This window comes from Rhopalosiphum padi, chromosome 2, assembly GCF_020882245.1.
Source record: "Rhopalosiphum padi isolate XX-2018 chromosome 2, ASM2088224v1, whole genome shotgun sequence".
Classification (NCBI taxonomy): domain Eukaryota; kingdom Metazoa; phylum Arthropoda; class Insecta; order Hemiptera; family Aphididae; genus Rhopalosiphum; species Rhopalosiphum padi.
In genome coordinates, this window is record NC_083598.1 from 26,281,730 (window position 1) to 26,300,489 (window position 18,760).

Sequence of the window (18,760 nt, forward strand, 5' to 3'; positions counted from 1 at the left end):
AAGTTTGAATCCCTGTGTTTAATTTTACATGCTAATCAGTAATCTGTTCAGATTATAGTGATTACACATTACTAAGCAGCAGTCAAGCTGACGAATTCCTATGTAACATTGTACACCGACCCTATACTTCTGATGTTTCTTCGTTGTAACAAACGCTAATACGCTATGCTTAACTTTAACACCGCCATTATTTTTAGATATAGGAAACAATACTTCCCTAGAGTTTTAGGACATATTATTTTTAATACATAATAATAAATAATAATGCATTAACATTTTGGTCTGTCGATATGTAATTTGTTGTTTGAGTGAAATTTTATGACCAAGTTAGTCCCAAGTCTATTTAATCAAAGATATAAATATATAATTCAGTCAATTCAGACGTATAACGTATTATATAGGTATGTAAAATGTACACTATAAAAATATAAAAATGTATAGTATTTAATATTTATATTATTTCTCCATAAAACTACCACTCACGTTATAGGGAGTTTCTAATATAAAACTCCTATTCGATGTTTTCTTTTTCAGCACCTCACATTGTATTACCACTCATTTGCTTATTGTACCATGAGTCCATGAATATAATTGTAAATCTCCATGAAAATAAACATTTAAATAAAACCTACAGAGTACAGATAACTGAGATAACACATTGAATTTGAATATTCGATTTATTTTAATTTTTTTTTAGTAAAAGCGATGGCTATGAATTATATTATTCAAGTACCTACCTATGCAGGTATATGCTTGATACAATCTATTATTTTCAATCACCGCTCAAACACTCACTTTTTGTAGAATTAATTCTAGTCATTTGTTTTCGACACTAAATAGTAAATAGTAAATATTCGTAATACCCTTATTACCTAGTTTATCATTGTATTAAATTATTAATATATTTTAATAAATAAATTAATATTGCATGGAAATAAAAATATGGTATGAAAACTGTTGAGCTAAAAAAACTGGTAAACTTGCACGTTGCAGGCTGTAATGTTGCCAATGATCAAAAACAAAAAAAATATATATTCTTATATATCATTCGTTAGTTAGGTACAAATATTTTTTATTAATTATGTTTTTATCTTCATATCATTAATAAATTGTAATTTTAAAACTTATATGTCATAAATTATATTTTTTGAAAGCATTATTAGTAAAAATATTTTCATCTCACAATAGTTGTACATAATGCAATAAGATGAATCGAACTTAGTAACGCAATAAAAAAAATACAGAAAATACATATTTTACTTAAATAGTAAATTTGAAAATTTAAAAAATTAGGAAGTCAAATATTTTTGTAAGCTAGCGGTAAATAGATGTTGGATATTTTGTACGTTACGGTCTGATTATGCCATAGTCCACTTCTAATCCGTTTATTTATTAACAATATTAACTACGTGCAGAATTAAATGGATAGATGAAAATTATCATTACTATATAATACAGATTACAGAATGATCTACGAAACACGCACCAATATTTTCTTTAATTATACATTTATTCAAATTATGATTTCTACCCTAGTTGAATATCCACAATATTTTCTTAAATAATACTTTCGATTTTTCATACTACCAGTTATATGAGTTATATGTTATATCATTTAAAAAGTGTCCTATGCCGATAAAATATTTTTTTTTTTTCAAACAATGAGTGTTCTTTTTTATTATTGATTAATTGTTTCGAACTTCTAATCTAAGCAGATGGTTTTTTTGTAATTTTTGATGTAGGTACCTACATAAATTAAAATTTGAATTAACAATTTCTGAGTTATTAAATAATATTGTCTAAAGATAATAACCAATGCTAATATATTCAAAATACGTTGTATTGAATTGAAATATTGAAACTATGCCATCGCCCACCAATTGCCGCTCACAGATCAGCCATTAATAGATTGTAATTGATAAATTATCAAAATATGTGTAATAAATTAAACACAAAGTTCGCGTTTTACAATATATCAAACTTGTAAAAACATTAAGTTTTAAGTAGGTATCTATGTTGACATAATTAATTAAATAAACGAATCAAAAGCTTTGATTGTTTATATAATTTTCTTAATAACTGTTTATTATTCTTAATTAACAATTATTTTACTGTTTTGTGTTAAATAATAAATACAATTAAAATTAATAAAAGTTATTGATGATTATCTTGATTAATGTTATATAATATGTACCTACCTATCTATATAATTTACAATAGGTATATTATTTATCTAAAATTTGACATTGGCAATTAATTTAAATGAATATTTAATTTACCTTTATAGTAAAATATTTACAAATAAAATTTGGTACATTCCAAATAAATTAGTAACATAAAATATGATATTGAACAATTGAACTATTGACTATTGTTATGAATTATTGAGATTTTCACTATTTTTAATTTGTCTACATTCCACAAGAACTATTTTACTACTTATGCAATCATATTATGAGTATGTATTATTAATATAGACCTATGAGCATATTATTGACCTATTAGGGACAACTGGGACAAGGGCTATAAGTTTTATATTTTAATTTAATTTAATGTTTTGGTAAAAAAGTTATTTATCTAATTATTTAAAAAAAATCAAAGATAGCCAGTTTGTAAAGTTTATTTTCTGAAAATGTCGACGTTTTAACTTTTTATGTTCATTAACATCATAATTTTTAACATTTTTCTATTATTATATGGGCACGAGTCCATGGGCCACGTGTTTGATAACACTGGCACTTATTTGGTATTAAATAATTCACAATTTCTCATGAAACTAGAAAAAATATTAAAACCCACTATGTTAATAAAATAAAATATTGAAACGTCAACATTTACAGAATAAATAAACTCTACAAAATGGCTATCTTTGATTTTTTTAAACTTTTTTACCAAAACATTAAAATTAAATTAAAATATGTAATACTTGAAGTCCTTGTCCCTGTGAGTCTTATAAAAAAAATATAGAATTATGATATTTCCATTATTTCAGGAGATAATGCAATGGGTAAATCTTTGTGGGACATTCTTATTGCAATTAATATATGGGCAATTTAATTGAGAAATTGGGTCTTCGGCCCATGAAATATCATAGGGTTTGCATGAGCACAGTACTGTGTACATTCTGTATGCATACCTATGAGGCTATGAGTATTAAGAAATTAAACTTTAAAGTATTTTGGAGATCAACATTATATCAAATCATTTAATTATTGATAGGTAGTAAATATTAAATGATGAATTACTAAATAACTAACTTTTTTTATTTCATAAATAACAATTTATATACAGTATAAAAATATAGTTAATAATTGTAAATTTGTTCATTTCTTTTTTTAATTTGAAACAATCAACTGACTAATTACAATACGATACAAGTATTTTCGATGGTTCGCTTATGCGTGTAGTTGCTATATAGAAAAGAGTTGGTAAAGGAATAAGTAACAATAAAGCATAGTCAACTGGTGGATTTTCCAACTGAGTTATGGCTACAATACCAAATCCATGACTGACCCAATGGACAGCTACGATCAGTATGTTTCTTGGCACACATACAGTGTTCACAATCAAATATTTTGCAGACTGTTGAATTGAACATAACATTATTTACTATTTTAATAAAACAGTTAATATATAATACCTGATTTATTTCCGTAGCAAAATGAATTGCGCTTGATATTACAGAAACAACGATTACAATATAAGGAAATGTGACGTCTATTAAAAAAAAAAAATAGATATTAATTTAAATAACACATATTTAGAATAAACAATTACTAAAAATACTTACAAACAATGCCTCCTAAGAATGCATGAATTATAGCTGCTATGGGAAAGAAATATAATCCAGCATATATAGTTTTTAAATAGGCTCCTCTGTTAAGATTGAAATAAGCAGAGAGCAAAGGACGTATCGTAAGTAAAACAATTATACAAGCCAAATAAAAAATAAAAATCATGGAATATCTGAAAATTGATCACCAAAAATAAAAATATGTTAGATAACACATTACGATGAATATGTTAATACATTTATGTAATATCATTAATAATAAATATGTACAATAATTTATAATCAATGATATAAAATATTAATAAAACATACAATGGATACACGGCTTCTTGAGTGCATCTTAATGATTCACGGTAATCCGGTGTTGGATTATACAAAACTGTGTACCAATCAGATAGCCACTGTGTACGACACGATCGAATCCATAGTTGGCCTATAGGATCAACAACTAGGACTGCTAAAGCTGCTGCAATAAATATTTCCAATATTGCAGAAATATTTAAGACAATTTTTGTTTTTGTTTTTTTCTGAGAATTCCCACTGTAATTAAAATATAATAATTTGTAAGGCAGTCAAAATATAATGTATTAAGAGGAATACAATTATTAAAAGTATTACAATTATAAACATAACATCTTATAAAACAAAAAAAAATTTTAAAAATAAATACCTTTTTCCTTTGAAAGCCCATACTATTGATGACAAAGACAGATCTATGTACACAGCATGAAATAATAAAGGCACAGTAGCCATGAATAAGAGATACATGTAATCATATGACGATGGTGAATCTGTGCATGGTTGACAAATATGAAATGAATTTACTTTTGTACCAGATGGACATGAACCACAATCACTTGTACGTCCATTACCCAAATCTCTTCGACCACAATAGTAACCTGGACATCTCAGTTCGAGTATATGGTCAATATTGTTATGATTCTAATAATAATACAAAATCAAAACCCATTAACTATTAATACATGTTTCACAAAAAAATCTCACATATTATTATAATATATAACTATAGATTTAACTCACATTAAGAAAATGTTGATAATAATCTCCCATTACAGCTGGCCAGAGTGAACACAAATTTTATATGATTATGTTATACCTGAGAGCATAAACATCAACAATGACATTAAAATATATAGGTATACGAGATATTTTAAGCAATATAATGTTTAGAGGAGTGGGGGCTATATAAATCAGAAAATTATCGAACAAAAATTATTTATTTAAAAATGTGTTTTGATTTTGAATGTAATGTTATTTCCACAGAATGATATAATTTAAGAATGATTCCGATTATAGGTAATTATATTATTATAGGATTTCTTGAACTGGCATTTACTGTAACATGATAGTTAGCAATCCAATAATTGGTGAATGTATAGTCGGGGAAAAAATAGCAACACAGTGTTAAAATATAAAATAAATTTGTCTAATACTCACATCAAGCTATATAAATGTATTAGTTGTGTACTAAATATCCCAGCTGTGTATCAGCACAAACCATCGTTCATTCTAAAAAGCTTTATTGTCGGCCGTCATAGTGTATACTTTGTTTCAAAATAACAACGTTCAGAACAGTATATAGAACACTATTAAATGTTTTTAAAAGTGCTGGTGGGCAGTAGCCACAAAAGTCGAAACAGTATACTAAAATATAAAATGTTGACTAAATAAATTATTTACATAATAAAAATTATTTATATAATACAAATATTTTATTTTATTATAATTATTTACTTATTATTAAAATAATTTTGATCACGGTTCTATCCTCAATCGTAATTTTGATTGATGAAATATTTGAATCAGTGATTTTGATTACATAGAATTTTATGATAATAACAAAATGTTGATAAGATTATCTGTGGTATTAGTGTACAGTACAGTTGTACCACAGAACAATGTTGTACATAGCTAGTGACTAGTCTATTATTATATACTTGTTATATTAATATGTAAATATATGTTAAACTTAACACATTACACATAACACGTTTAACTTACACTGAGCTATTGCCCTGTAAGCGTTACAGTTCTTTACTTTTTATACTAAAAAAAATTTCTTAGAGAAAATGTCATATAATTTGTAAATAGATAAATGCTATTTACTGCAGACAGGGACGGCTCCAGAGATTTGGTTAGGGGGGGCCTTGTTTTAATTTTTCTTATGATTATAGGTTTTTCATAATATACATAATATATAGATAGCACGTACATACCGTCATATCTAGTATCTTCATACTTGTACGTGTCTATGATAGTGGGTGGTATAATATGTTTTTAGCTTATGTTTTTTTCTACAATATTCAATTTTTTAGAAATATAGGCCTGGGGGAGGGGACCCTCCATGGAACCGCCCCTGACTGCAGAAAAATAATTCTAGGATGTACTCATACTATTATACCAAATTATTTTTCTTAGATTTTTGTAGATGGATATTTTTGACATGAATTTATCAACATACTAACCTTAACTCGGGATTAAATATAGGTACAGAATACAATTTTTAATTAGACATTAATTAGCCTTATATGTCGAAATAAAGTAAATATAACATTAATTGTCAAGTGTCATGAATGACGAATTTTATATTCTTAATAATATAAATTAATAAATAATAAAAATATAATAATTCCAGCTTATTACAAATTGAATGTAATTAGACAAAAAGCTTTCTAGTTGCTTGTTACAATGAAAATATTAGAGTTTTGTAATACTATTAAATTCATCTAGTCCTTTTTGTAGAAAAGTTATGTTATATCATATACAAATATGTATATTATCATGTATAAAAAAAATGTATATTTACATGCCTAATTTATATAGCAACTAAATACAACAAAATAACATTTATATGTTATATTACAAAATAAAATAAGTTATAGTCCAGGTAAGGACGAGGAATCAGAATTAACAAAACTGTCAAGATTATCAAGTATATCATAGTTGATTTTTGATGATAGTTTTTTCTTTTTCAAAACTCGTTCCACAGCTTCAGCTGCCGTCTTTGCTGGTGTTCGTAATGAGTTTCTGGCTTTTTTTTCTTTAGCTCTAATAACCTTTGGATTCTTTGCTCTTTCTTCTCTACTCAATTGCATTTTTCTGAAAGCAGTACCGTGCATTTTCATCCACATGTTTCTCTTGATTTGATGGCTTTCCTTAGACAAAATATAAGAATCTATTTCGTCTTCATCTATTACAACATCACACAATGAATCCTCTTCGTCATCATCTTCATAAGACCGTTTATTTTCAGATAAACCCATAATTTCTAACGAAGGCCCTACATTAACAGGTTTGCAACTACCTCCAGGTTCGGGGGGTGCTGCTGCAGCAATTTCTACCAAGTTGACACCTAAAACTGTAGTATTTTTTTTCTTACTCAGTTCTTTTTCAATTGCAGTTTTTACTTCATCAATCACTTTTTCACTATCATTTGCTTCAAAAAACTTATCTATGCGCTCCTTATCTCTAGCACGAGCTACCCGATAGGATGGAGGATCGTGAGTTTCTTCTAAGTCAACAGTCATAAATTCTTCTATTGACAACATACTAGAAGGTGTGTCTTTAAACTCTAGTAACCGTTTCTTCAAAGTGGCATGATGGCAATGAACAACTTTAATAATGTCATCAGTTGTACGGTTAAAATCATGCATACGCCCTGAAATCAATAAAGCTGCACCACATAAACTAGATGGTCTTCTACCTAAAATATGAAACAAGAGATTAGACATATCACGTATGTATAATATATTAATATATGATAGGCATTAAGAATAAATTTACCTGTATGAATTGAGTCCCTCATCATTCTTTGCAGTAATCGCATTGCTGTTGTATACACAATATGGGTCTTATCACCAAAATCTAGAGAATTAACAAAACGCATGAGGAAAATACTGGGATCAAGACTAGGTACAGTTAGAGTCAATGTTTGCATCATTCTCAGGTATGTCTTTCCTAGTTCAAATGCATTAACTTCACTAGCGTCAGCTACATCTAAAAGCATGTGCATGGTGCCTTCCATACGGCACGCTATGTATACAGATGCTGCATAGATCAGAGCATTCTTTCTTCCTCGCGTAAAGTGTCTTTTCAATGCCATATTGTAATAAACGCAAGCGTTTTCCAAAGTTTGAGGACTAAGATTAAGACTGTTGCTTAATACTTGTATACCACGCCTAGCTTTGGCTTGAGTCATTTCTCGAGATGGTTGCTTCATGCCATGGTGGAAAGCGCTACCAAAATTGTGAAAGTTAGCAGCTTGAGAATCAGATGATAAAAACTGTCCAACAGCACGGGATCCATGGTCAGTTTCTTCGAATTGGACTTCAGAGACAATATGTGATTCGTCCATAACTCCACCACAATCCATGCATACTGTAGGTCCATCACTGGAATCCAGGTTCAGAGAACCACAGTCTGAACACTTCATGATTGCTGCTTTAAATCTAATTATTAAAAATATTATATAAATAATTGTTAGTAAACAACATAAAATATAATTAAAAAAGAATTTGATGCAAACAAACAAAATGACCATGTAAATTAGTAATTTATCTACTATTATTTGTTTTCAACAAAACATAAACCAGGGAAGACTGCAGGTTCAAACTTTGAGTATAAAATAATCAATTTGACTATTAAACAATATATCACTGATGAAAATAAAAATCAACACTAGAAAAATTTAAAACATGTGATTTAATACTTGAGTTGTGGTGAAAACAAATGTGTACCTAGAGTAGGTGTAGAAATATGATAAAACTAATCCGATTGAGGATCAGGACTACACTTAGATTATAAAATTTAAAGATCATTGATGAAAGTGACAAGGACTAAACTTAAACAATCAATTAATCAACGTAACATAATATACCCAGTAAACACATGTGAGACTAATTGGTATGAATATAAGTATTATTTGAAATCAAATCTATATGAAAACCAATTGATGAAAGGTTATAAATATATTATTTATTTTTATTATAATTAAGTCTCATGTCAATAACCCTGCACGTGTAAAAGGGACTACAATATGAAATAACACACGTCACACGGTCGTGGCGTAAGCCGAACTCAAACTTTCATATCGAAGATATTAACAAACTATAAAAATTTAAAATTCATAAGACTACAATCCAACATTCCAACCATCCGGGTCAAGTGTGGCGATTGAGAAGTTGGAATGAATATAAAAACTTAACAAAATTACTTACTAATTTAACGTTCTAGATTACGTACAACCACACTGCACTAACCACTGCCAAGACACATCCATGAAATGAAGATTAGGCAGACAGCCGAATGGCTAATACTAACTATGAAGTGAATGTTCACTGGCTAGTGGCAGGCAACTGCTGAGTGCTGATTGCTGTCGACTGATCAGCCGATGTCGAAAGTATTAAAATCGGAAATAGTCTACCGCATAATCTATTCTGTGATATTACGTGTTTACGTTCAGCAGCTGCTCACTGTATACGAGGCTAATATTATTTATTTATTTCTTATACCATAGGTCTTATCTGCGTTATCAACTTTTGAGCGGGAAAAACGTGGTATTCCAATTCCAAACAAATTGAGAATATTATGTAGTTAATATTTAATATAATAATATATACCTATTATATTATATAAATATAAGTATAAACATTGTTAAATTATTACACATAATATACCATTATGCAGCATCGTGCTTCTTAAAGTAGTTCAATTTTAATCTTTATCCGTGGTTCCGTGTTTCTGTTATTCTAAATTTCCGAATCCGAATTTGAATTTGAAAAATCTGACAAATAGTATTATAGTAATGTTGAATATTATATTTTAATATAATATTTATTAATTAATTGTTATTTAAAAGTCATTAAAAAGTAATTAATGTTCATTTTACATATATTAATTGGTAGCAGATTATTATAATTATTACAATTTATTAATAGATAGAGTATAATATTACCTATGCGGTGAAATTGTTATCTATTGTGTTGTATTGAAGTTGAATGTGAAAATAAAATGTGCGGCCGAACTGCTTGGTGAGTAACTTACCTTTATAATTTTCTTTTACAAATGTAGAATAATGGTTTATGACATCATTACATAAAATATATTTACTTAACATAATTAATTCAAATCGATGTCTAGAATATTATTTATGATTTAATTTTTCATAAACTGTATTTTCATTGGTTTAAGCGCTGGATGCTGACTATTAACTAATTAACAATAATTTGATCTTCTTGACTTATGTGTTATGAGTTTATGACAAACTGTATCATAATCATCTCTATGTTTTTTTAGTAACTTGAAATGTGAAACTTATTGCAAAGCAACGAGCTATAAAGATCGTAAAGATACATTGTATCGTCAACCAGAATGGCATGATGAAATGAATGATAACTTTCAATTTAAACAATCCAACAACATAGCACCTACTGATATAACTCCTATTCTTGTTTCTGGCGAAGAATTTGTAGGCTACCCTTCTAGGATATTGACACCCATGATATGGGGTATGATACCTCCTTGGCATAAGGTAAATATAAAAATATTAGTAATCATAAAAATTAATGATTATATTGTATTTGTAATTTTATTTTAAATATTAAACTATGAAAATTTGTTTAGGGAAATTTCAACAATCATGGATTGAGTACAAATAATTGTCGAATAGAAAATGTAACAACTTCAAAACTATACAGTGAACCATTGACTAAGGGAAGAAGATGTGTTGTAATTTGTGAAGGTTTCTACGAATGGAAAACAACTGAGGGACCTGGAAAGAAAAAACCTTACTTTATATACATGCCACAGAAAAATGGAGTTAGTATTGAATAGAAGTAACAGCTTTTTTGTATTTAATCAATAATCAATTATAGTCGACTCTCGATAATTCAAACCTTCAATAATTCGAAGTAAATACTCGGTCCCTTGAAAATCACGCGGTAATTCGAACAAAAACAATGCATTTAAGTACACTCGGTAATTCAAAATTAAATTTTGGGAAAATTGGCCACTAACACTTAATTCGAAGTATCATTCATACAACGTTCGGAAATTTGAAGTATATATTCAAAAATGAAACTAAATTCAATGAAGCAGAAAACCATTACAGATTTCTTCAAAAAATAATAATCTTTTGTAATAATAATTAAATTTACATAGTATAAATAGTATAATTATTATATAGTTTAATTAAAAATTTAAAAACAATAAATAACTCTAATATGTACCACCTAATTTACTGAAATAATTAATATGTACAATAATAAAAAACAACATTTTTTCTTCAAATTTCTTTTTGCCCTCTCGTTATTTCAAATTACTCAACAATTTAAACTCTCGGTAATTCATAGTTTTTCAATAGTCTCGTCAACTTCGAATTATCGAGAGTCGACTATACTGAACAAATAATGTACTCTAAAAGTCATAAATTCTTAACTTTGAATTGTAATGATTTATGCCATTTGTAATTTGGTAGTAGAATAATAGTCAGATAAAATATAAATTAATATCTATTATCTACAAGAAGTTAAGAATAATTTGTTCTTCTAAGATGTAATATTTAAATCTAAATTCTTTTGCTCTCTTTTTCTCTATTCTTTGTATATTTACTACAGAAATAAACCATAGCCAAAACAATTTATTAGATGGGGTTTAATGAGTATTATCTCATAGAATTGGTTTTTTGACTCAAATTTAATTAATTTGTTTTACAATTTATTAATATTTCATGAATTATACCATATACTTATACTAAAAATACCCTGTTTTAAACGATATACCCTTTGTTTGGTATAAATAATCATAAATGAAACTTAATGTTATAAAAATATGTTTATCAAGGTTTCAGTTTATGATACAAATGCTTGGGAATCAGCTCAGTGGTCAGAGCAAAATGGTTGGTGTGGACCATCTCTACTACAATTAGCTGGTATTTACAATAAATGGAATTCATCCGATGGGGATGTTTATAGCTATTCGATTATCACAATGGAATCGAGCAAGTCATTTTCACAACTTCATCACAGAATTCCTGCAGTCTTAGAGAATGAACAACTTATAGAGGTTAATATTAATCTGTAAATCTTATTTAAATGTTTATTTAATAAGAGATTTTACTTTGTTTAATGTTTTTAAACTTATTTTAACTACTTAGGACTGGTTAGATACTAGAAGGGTGTCTGCAAGTCAAGCCATCTCTATGCTTCGTCCTACTGATAATCTGACCTGGTATGAAGTGTCAAGCATAGTCAACAACTCACGTAACAAAAGTGAAGATTGCAATAAACCAACATCAAAAATGTATGTATATTTTTAGTTAGATGATTTAATTATTTGTTAATTATGGTTTTAGTCTAAATTTGTGTTTTATTATTTAAATTACTTTTTTTTTTCAATATAATGCCATTGATTAAATATACATATATTTAATCAATGCTAATACTACAAATTTATATTATTATAAAATATTGACTAAAAATACAAGCTAAATACCAGTTACAATATTATGTTCAATGTCATTATACCAGACAGACCATAATATTTCTAGTTATTTTGTATGGATTAGTTAAAATATTTTTTATAGTGTATATCGCGATGCATCTGTGTTTTATAACAAAACCTATAGAATAGATATAATAATAGTATTCATATCATACGTGCTCAACTATAGTTTATAGATAACTGATTGTAATGGTTGTAACATTGGTTAAAGATTATTTAATTTTGGTGCACATATTAATAACCACACATAATATTTTGACTAGTAATTATAAAATCAAACAATAAAATATTGTACTGGGAAACATAACATTGACAAAAACTAACAGAATAATTATTATCAACATAATATTCTGCTAATAATACTTCAAAAAAATTATTCACTGGGATTTAATTATAATGTAATATGTAAAATAATGAAAAAGGTTAGTTTAGTTAGTGAATTAATTTCAGGCTTCAGCTTAAACAACCAATATTTTTGATATCTATACTATTTTAACTTAACTTGTTTATTTTAAAAATTTTATCAAATAAATAATTTTAGATTCATTATTTATTTACAGAGTTAACAAAAGCAGCACTTTCATGACATCTTGGTTAACAGGAAAAAATAAAAAAAGTGATAGTAATGATGAAGATCAAATGAGGAAAAAACCTAAAAATTAATTACTCATTATCATACAATTTTAATTGATGTATACAACATAGTATATTATTTATAACTATTATAATAATAATATTTTCAAAATAAAAGATTTAATATTTGATTCATTTAAAAAAAAAAATGCAAATGAGCATAATGCAACTGTTATTAAATAAGTTGATAATAATTACATTTCTACTACCCAAATTATAACTATTGACCAAGTAATTGTTTATAAGCTCAAAAAATCACTGTTTAGGTATATGTTATACCTTTATACTTATATAGGTGTATATTTTAGTTTTCACCATACAACCAAGAATCACTGGACCTTGACCATGATACCACTTCTTTCTCTGAAAACCACAAAGCAATTTCTTTGTTGGCTGATTCTACAGCATCTGAACCATGAATTATGTTGCTAAGAATAATATTGAAAAGTTTAAAATTACAATTAATAAAAATTGTTATAGATTTAAGAAATATTTACCGGCCAACTTGGATACATAAATCACCTCTAATTGTACCAGGATTTGAGTTTTTTGGGTCAGTTGCACCAAGAATGAAACGTCCAGTTTTAACAACATCCAATCCTTCCCAAACCTTTAATAAGACAATTATTTTATTATTTTTATTCAAGGAAACAACATTGTGTTTAATAACCATTGGCACTACAGGTCCAGAAGCCATATACTTGACAAGGCCAGGGAAAAATGGTCTGCTTGATAAATCAGCATAGTGTTTTGATAACAATTCTTCAGATGCCTGAAATAAATAATAAGTAATTTGATTTAAAACGTAATCAAATTTTTAATTAAAAATATTAATTTTAACCTTGTATAATATGTTGTATGATATATTTTTTTTTATTTTTCAGGAGAAAATATACAAAATTAATGTTTGTTCTTAACACAAAAAAAGTCAAGCAATTCAAAAGTTATTTTTAGCTACCTCAGACTACTATTATTAATTAAATTTTTTATATTCTTTATAAAAACTAAAAGTATAATGTATTGCCAAAAAACTAAATGCTTATGTAAAATAATTTAAAAAAAATATTAGTTTTATGTTATAAATTTAAAATTTTACATACATACTATTTACTATTATAATATTTTTATTCCCGAGTTTGAACTTAATAAAACTATTACTAAAACATTAACATTTAATTTATTTGTTAATCAAATGAAATATTAAAAGTTAAAATACCATAACATTTGTATGCAAAAATGCACAATATGTATAAGTAGTACAGTAGAGCGTCAATTATCTACATTAGTACACTACCCATGGTTCCAATTAATGTGAATAAGTGAGACACTCTATTGTATTTGTTTATTATTTAGTTTCAAATCTACTTTCAAGCATTTAATGGTTATTGTCTATTTAAAAGTTATAAATATGGTTATTTAAGAATTAGGTGTAGGTACTTACCCACATAAATTTCATTGCAACCAATTTGAATCCTTTTTCTTCAAAACGTTTAATTATCTTACCAACCAGGCCGCGTTGAACACCATCCGGCTTAACCATGATGAATGTACGTTCTGAATAAGCATCTCCACTCATTTTTCTGTATAATTAGCAAACACAATCTGCAAGAAAAAACAAAAAAGCAATGTTTTACTTTATAACTATTACACGACTGATGTAGTCACGAAAAACGTAATGGACGAAGTAGGAAAACTACACTATTGTCTATTATTATTATCATTATCATTATTATTATCATTACACGTGGGCGTTGGCTGACTAAAGTCTCAAACAGCGCAACGCCGTTGTTTAAAGTGATAGATTATAAACGACTTAGGGAAATATATTTTTATGAAATAGTATATAACTATACAAGTATTAAGTATAATATGTCATTAACCATTTTATATCTTATATTATAGATATGCAAATTATTCGTAAATAAGGTTTAATAACACTATAACAGTTCTTTAAAATTAATAGGTAATATAATTTTAATTTTTAAAGTTAATACGAGAAGTTGACCGATGACCATTAATTCCACGAAATAAACAGTTCTTTAGAGAGTTTATAGGTAGGTCGTAGATCAATCCTCTATTTTTGCCAAAAGCAAAAAAAAAAATTATGTTTGATTTAAATTTTGAAATTATACGAATGGTACGAATATAAATGTTGATTTTATTCGTGGTTCATAAGAACAATTTTTTTATTTAGCTTATCGGATTTAATACTGAGTTTTAAGCTGCATATATTATTGTTTATTTATAGTCGATATTTAAAAAAACAAAGCATCAAAAATATGTGTTTGATTTTATTTTGTTTAGGTATTGTTTTATTGACAAAAATATTTTATAATATGTAATATTTTTTTGTAATAAAAATTGGAATATTCAGAGGAAAAAAAAGATTTAGCTTTTTTCGGAAAAAAAATACTTGTAGACTATAGTACACACTAAACACAACCAGATTTTCCTTCGAAGAAACATGAATAAAAAAATACAAGAATAGCGTAATGTTATGACGAAATTATAAAGTACTCATTAATTCATAAAAAATATATATAATTATAGTTAAAAATAATATTATTTTGAAATGAAAAAACAAATTTAAAACAATGTGTAATAGACAATAGTCTACGATTAATGAGTTATAACTTGTAAGTATTATTATACTATTATTCAAATTTCGATTTTTATGTATCAAAACTCTTAAAAAATATTTAAATATAAAATTAAAAATATATGTTCATTCAAAAAAGTAAAAAACTTAAAACTATCAGTTAAAAAAACAACTCTTTAATGGTAAGTTGTACAATATTTAGATCCACTACCGGCAGGGGGGTGTCAGGGAGGTATGACACCGCCCTCAAAAAGTAAGTACATATCTGTTCAAATTATGAAACAAGGACTAGAAAAAAAAAAGGTCAATTCGTGCATATAATTATGATATAACACATTAACACCCCACTTAAAAAAATTCTGAGTACGCCACTGACTACCACTACATTTAATTTCTATATTCTATATAATATTTAATAATTCTTTTAAACGACAAGTTACACCTACAACTTACAAGCCAGTGTTTTTAATAATATCAACATATTTTGCGCAATGGGTGGAAAATAATATATCGAAGAGTGGTACTCACCAAAAAAATAGAAAACTCGTACGTATATAGTCAATGAAAAATCGGGCGATCGACAAGGAGGTAGTGAGGCCGTCAACGAGTATTGAACTAAACTGTCTAAATTAATGACTTGAGTCTTGAGAGTGTCTCATCTGCCTCAACTAATGAACTAGACACTAGTGAGTGTATAAACCAAAAACTAATGACACGAAATGTACAAATTCCGAAACGACAAAGCTCTCCCCAACGGATTGGCAACGATAAACGGACCAATCAGCGAACAGCGGTTGCTAATTGCTATACAAACAAAACGATCGTTATAGCCGGTAATTTACTGACGCTTTGAAAAGCCACAATACAAAGAACAAGGTTTATGATTGGATTTTTTTTACGGTCATAATCTTTGGCAGAAACGTGACGTACCAATGGTGTTTAATAATAATTGAACAACAATAATAATAATATGATAATACTATATTATTAATATGGGTGAGCAGGTGACGTATTGCGCTGACTTGAACCTGATTGAACCAATGCGATCATCCTATGTTATTTATATCACGAGTAACTCTGTATCGGCGAACGCACGCCGGACAGCGTAACAATAAGTTATATTTCAAAAGATATATTAATAGATTGTTATTAGAGTGGGAGGCGGCCAAGACAGATCTCTTGAACTATGATAACAACAATTTTTTATACATACTCGAGATTACGGTTTATGATAAAATATATTAAATACCCTACCGTTGAAACCAAAAATTCTACTATAAATATGTCCAATCAGTGTCGTATTTTGACAAATAGGTATACCTAAATAGTGTTCACTTTAATACAATAGGTATGTTTGATTTATTATAAAATTAGTTATAAGAATATTTGTTACTTTTCGGTTATTGCAATTTGGTTAGATTGAGTTTAACACACATCATTTATGCATATAATTATTGAATTATTCCAGTCTACTGTAGTATCACCTCAAATATAAAGGACATTAAGTATTGTTGTATACACCATTTTATAGAAATCAGTTCCTCTGCCAAACAATTCATAAAGTGTAATGCGCAAATAAAGGAAATACGAATGTTAATCTTTTTGTGATAGAATTTAATTGTAGGTACCTACATTTCCAAAAAAAAAATGAATTCAGTGGTATTACTAGTACCAAGTAATATTATATATTTCATTATAGATAGTTAGACCTAAAATCTATTTTCAAGATAATTGTAATATTTATTTATTATTTTTACTTTTGTAGTCAATAACATCTAGCTGTTATAATCATAATAAGTTTTATCACGCAAATTTAAAATAGTTTACGTTGTATTATTATTTTTATCCCGAAACATAATTTTTTTTACGACATATTTTAGAAAAACTACCATTTTTATTCTAGTAACATTAGTTAAAATACGAACCCATATATATGCAATATGCTATAGGATTTAAATTTTAGGGTCCCAATTACATGTCGGGGGGTGCCCGCCTAGGCACACCCGGAACCCACCGTGCGCACGCCTATGAGGTAAATAAAAAGTTACAATTTGTTGATCAGACAAAAAAAGTACTATTAGTATTCAGTAGTCATATTGTATACAATTATACCGTAATAATGCAAAATTTAAATAGGCTTTATTAGCGCTCTTAGCGGACAATATGCACGTCGTGACTAGGTCAATGAAACTAGTTCTAAGTACGTGTAATAGATAGCACTTCTGAAACAACTCAATAATTATGCTATAAAACGATCACAAAAAACTATTTATAAAATATCATAAAATTCAAATAATTAATTCAAATAATAATTCTAGTCATATAAACACAATATTACTATTATGATCACTATTCTCCTAGTGAAAAACCATATATACCATACAAATTAACAGTGCCATTTGAACAAACTACCTCTAGTTAGCGGAATAAAAGGACATTTAAACACCAAAAAATCACGAAACGTCTTCCGGAGCAAAAAAAAATTGAAGAGGATTTCAGCACTACTCAAGAATCAAGACTATTCAGTCTACTCAACATTCAACACCTCAACAATTTCCACACTGCAGTAGTCCAATCTGAATGAAATTGGACTCCTCACTCCTAGATATCACCATCAGCGACATTGCAAATTGTTATCCACTTATAGGCAGTCAGGCTTGCCCCATAAATTTTTCGCTTATCACGTCAGTGCCCTGTTGCAGTGTTGCCAGGTTTGAGGGATTTTACTTTTCCGGGAATTTTGATTTTTGGAGACTTGGTTGAAAAAATTAGGACTTCTGAATAGGTAAATTAGTAATATTAACTGCATTATATATTTCTGGCTTCTACCATTTATGGACTTATGTCTTCAAAAAGAAAAAAAACCGATGTATATCCCTTGTATAAGTTTGACGTGGATCCAAACCAAAAATCCCCTCCCCCGTAAATATTTTCTAGATCCGCGTCTGGTTTAAGTGAGAATACAATAGAACCATTAGAATATATATTATGCCGAACACCAATTATACTAAATCAAACAAACAATATTATTTTATAGATATATACCTACAGTGAAACCTCTTAATAACGGAACCTCTAAGTCACTGAAATTTTGTCCATTATTCGGAGGTGTCCGTTATCCAGAGGGGGTAAATTTTCTACTATACGGAGGATTTTCTATTGAAAAGTAGTGAAAATATTCTCGTTCCCAAAAATCGTCCGTTATTGGGAGGTGT

At 27.8% G+C, this 18,760-nt stretch overlaps 4 protein-coding genes and 1 long non-coding RNA gene across 7 annotated transcripts; 2 read left to right on the forward strand and 3 right to left on the reverse strand.

Moving 5' to 3' along the window:
• Positions 1–3,241: 3,241 nt before the first annotated feature.
• Positions 3,242–5,607, reverse strand: LOC132919783 (JNK1/MAPK8-associated membrane protein). Its single transcript, XM_060981629.1, has 7 exons — positions 5,252–5,607; positions 4,835–4,910; positions 4,464–4,735; positions 4,106–4,333; positions 3,791–3,966; positions 3,641–3,717; positions 3,242–3,582 (listed from the first exon to the last, which is right to left on the reverse strand). The coding sequence occupies exons 2-7, from the start codon at positions 4,862–4,864 to the stop codon at positions 3,358–3,360; spliced, it is 1,008 nt and encodes a 335-aa protein (XP_060837612.1). The 5' UTR covers positions 4,865–4,910; positions 5,252–5,607; the 3' UTR covers positions 3,242–3,357.
• A 764-nt stretch (positions 5,608–6,371) lies between these two features.
• LOC132919782 (transcription factor IIIB 90 kDa subunit) lies at positions 6,372–9,265 on the reverse strand. Its single transcript, XM_060981628.1, has 3 exons — positions 9,031–9,265; positions 7,598–8,262; positions 6,372–7,517 (listed from the first exon to the last, which is right to left on the reverse strand). The coding sequence occupies exons 2-3, from the start codon at positions 8,244–8,246 to the stop codon at positions 6,691–6,693; spliced, it is 1,476 nt and encodes a 491-aa protein (XP_060837611.1). The 5' UTR covers positions 8,247–8,262; positions 9,031–9,265; the 3' UTR covers positions 6,372–6,690.
• Positions 9,266–9,374: 109 nt separating this feature from the next.
• LOC132919784 (abasic site processing protein HMCES) lies at positions 9,375–13,063 on the forward strand. 2 transcript variants are annotated; one of them, XM_060981631.1, is made up of 7 exons: positions 9,375–9,681; positions 9,751–9,843; positions 10,109–10,343; positions 10,436–10,630; positions 11,654–11,875; positions 11,967–12,112; positions 12,874–13,063. In XM_060981631.1, exons 2-7 carry the CDS (start codon positions 9,824–9,826, stop codon positions 12,974–12,976), a joined length of 921 nt encoding a protein of 306 aa, XP_060837614.1. In that variant the 5' UTR covers positions 9,375–9,681; positions 9,751–9,823; the 3' UTR covers positions 12,977–13,063. The 2 variants fall into 2 exon arrangements, with proteins under 2 accessions (XP_060837614.1, XP_060837613.1); XM_060981630.1 differs by having other exon boundaries at positions 9,375–9,843.
• A 44-nt stretch (positions 13,064–13,107) lies between these two features.
• Positions 13,108–16,291, reverse strand: LOC132919786 (nucleoside diphosphate kinase). Of its 2 annotated transcripts, XM_060981633.1 has the most exons (5): positions 16,074–16,291; positions 14,388–14,548; positions 13,617–13,718; positions 13,444–13,556; positions 13,108–13,374 (listed from the first exon to the last, which is right to left on the reverse strand). In XM_060981633.1, exons 2-5 carry the CDS (start codon positions 14,520–14,522, stop codon positions 13,251–13,253), a joined length of 474 nt encoding a protein of 157 aa, XP_060837616.1. In that variant the 5' UTR covers positions 14,523–14,548; positions 16,074–16,291; the 3' UTR covers positions 13,108–13,250. The 2 variants fall into 2 exon arrangements, with proteins under 2 accessions (XP_060837616.1, XP_060837615.1); XM_060981632.1 differs by lacking the exon at positions 16,074–16,291 and having other exon boundaries at positions 14,388–14,654.
• LOC132919787 (uncharacterized) lies at positions 13,614–14,109 on the forward strand. The gene is made up of 2 exons (XR_009660671.1): positions 13,614–13,751; positions 13,831–14,109. It is a non-coding gene; the product is annotated as an uncharacterized LOC132919787 (long non-coding RNA).
• Positions 16,292–18,760: the final 2,469 nt, after the last annotated feature.

Excerpts from the sequence above, each read along its gene's own strand:
- LOC132919783 (XM_060981629.1), bottom strand. The coding sequence starts at position 4,864 with ATGGGAGATTATTATCAACATTTTCTTAAT. Across the intron at positions 3,967-4,105 it reads CAAGAAGCCGTGTATCCATT|ATATTCCATGATTTTTATTT; the intron begins GTATGTTTTATT and ends ATCAATTTTCAG. Across the intron at positions 3,583-3,640 it reads TTGCTACGGAAATAAATCAG|TCTGCAAAATATTTGATTGT; the intron begins GTATTATATATT and ends TCAATTCAACAG.
- LOC132919784 (XM_060981630.1), top strand. The coding sequence starts at position 9,824 with ATGTGCGGCCGAACTGCTTG. Across the intron at positions 10,344-10,435 it reads TGATACCTCCTTGGCATAAG|GGAAATTTCAACAATCATGG; the intron begins GTAAATATAAAA and ends AAATTTGTTTAG. Across the intron at positions 10,631-11,653 it reads ACATGCCACAGAAAAATGGA|GTTTCAGTTTATGATACAAA; the intron begins GTTAGTATTGAA and ends ATGTTTATCAAG.
- LOC132919786 (XM_060981633.1), bottom strand. The coding sequence starts at position 14,522 with ATGAGTGGAGATGCTTATTCAGAACGTACATTCATCATGGTTAAGCCG. Across the intron at positions 13,557-13,616 it reads CTGGACCTGTAGTGCCAATG|GTTTGGGAAGGATTGGATGT; the intron begins GTTATTAAACAC and ends GTCTTATTAAAG. Across the intron at positions 13,375-13,443 it reads TTATGTATCCAAGTTGGCCG|CAACATAATTCATGGTTCAG; the intron begins GTAAATATTTCT and ends TATTATTCTTAG.
- LOC132919782 (XM_060981628.1), bottom strand. The coding sequence starts at position 8,246 with ATGAAGTGTTCAGACTGTGGTTCTCTGAACCTGGATTCCAGTGATGGA. Across the intron at positions 7,518-7,597 it reads GAGGGACTCAATTCATACAG|GTAGAAGACCATCTAGTTTA; the intron begins GTAAATTTATTC and ends TTCATATTTTAG.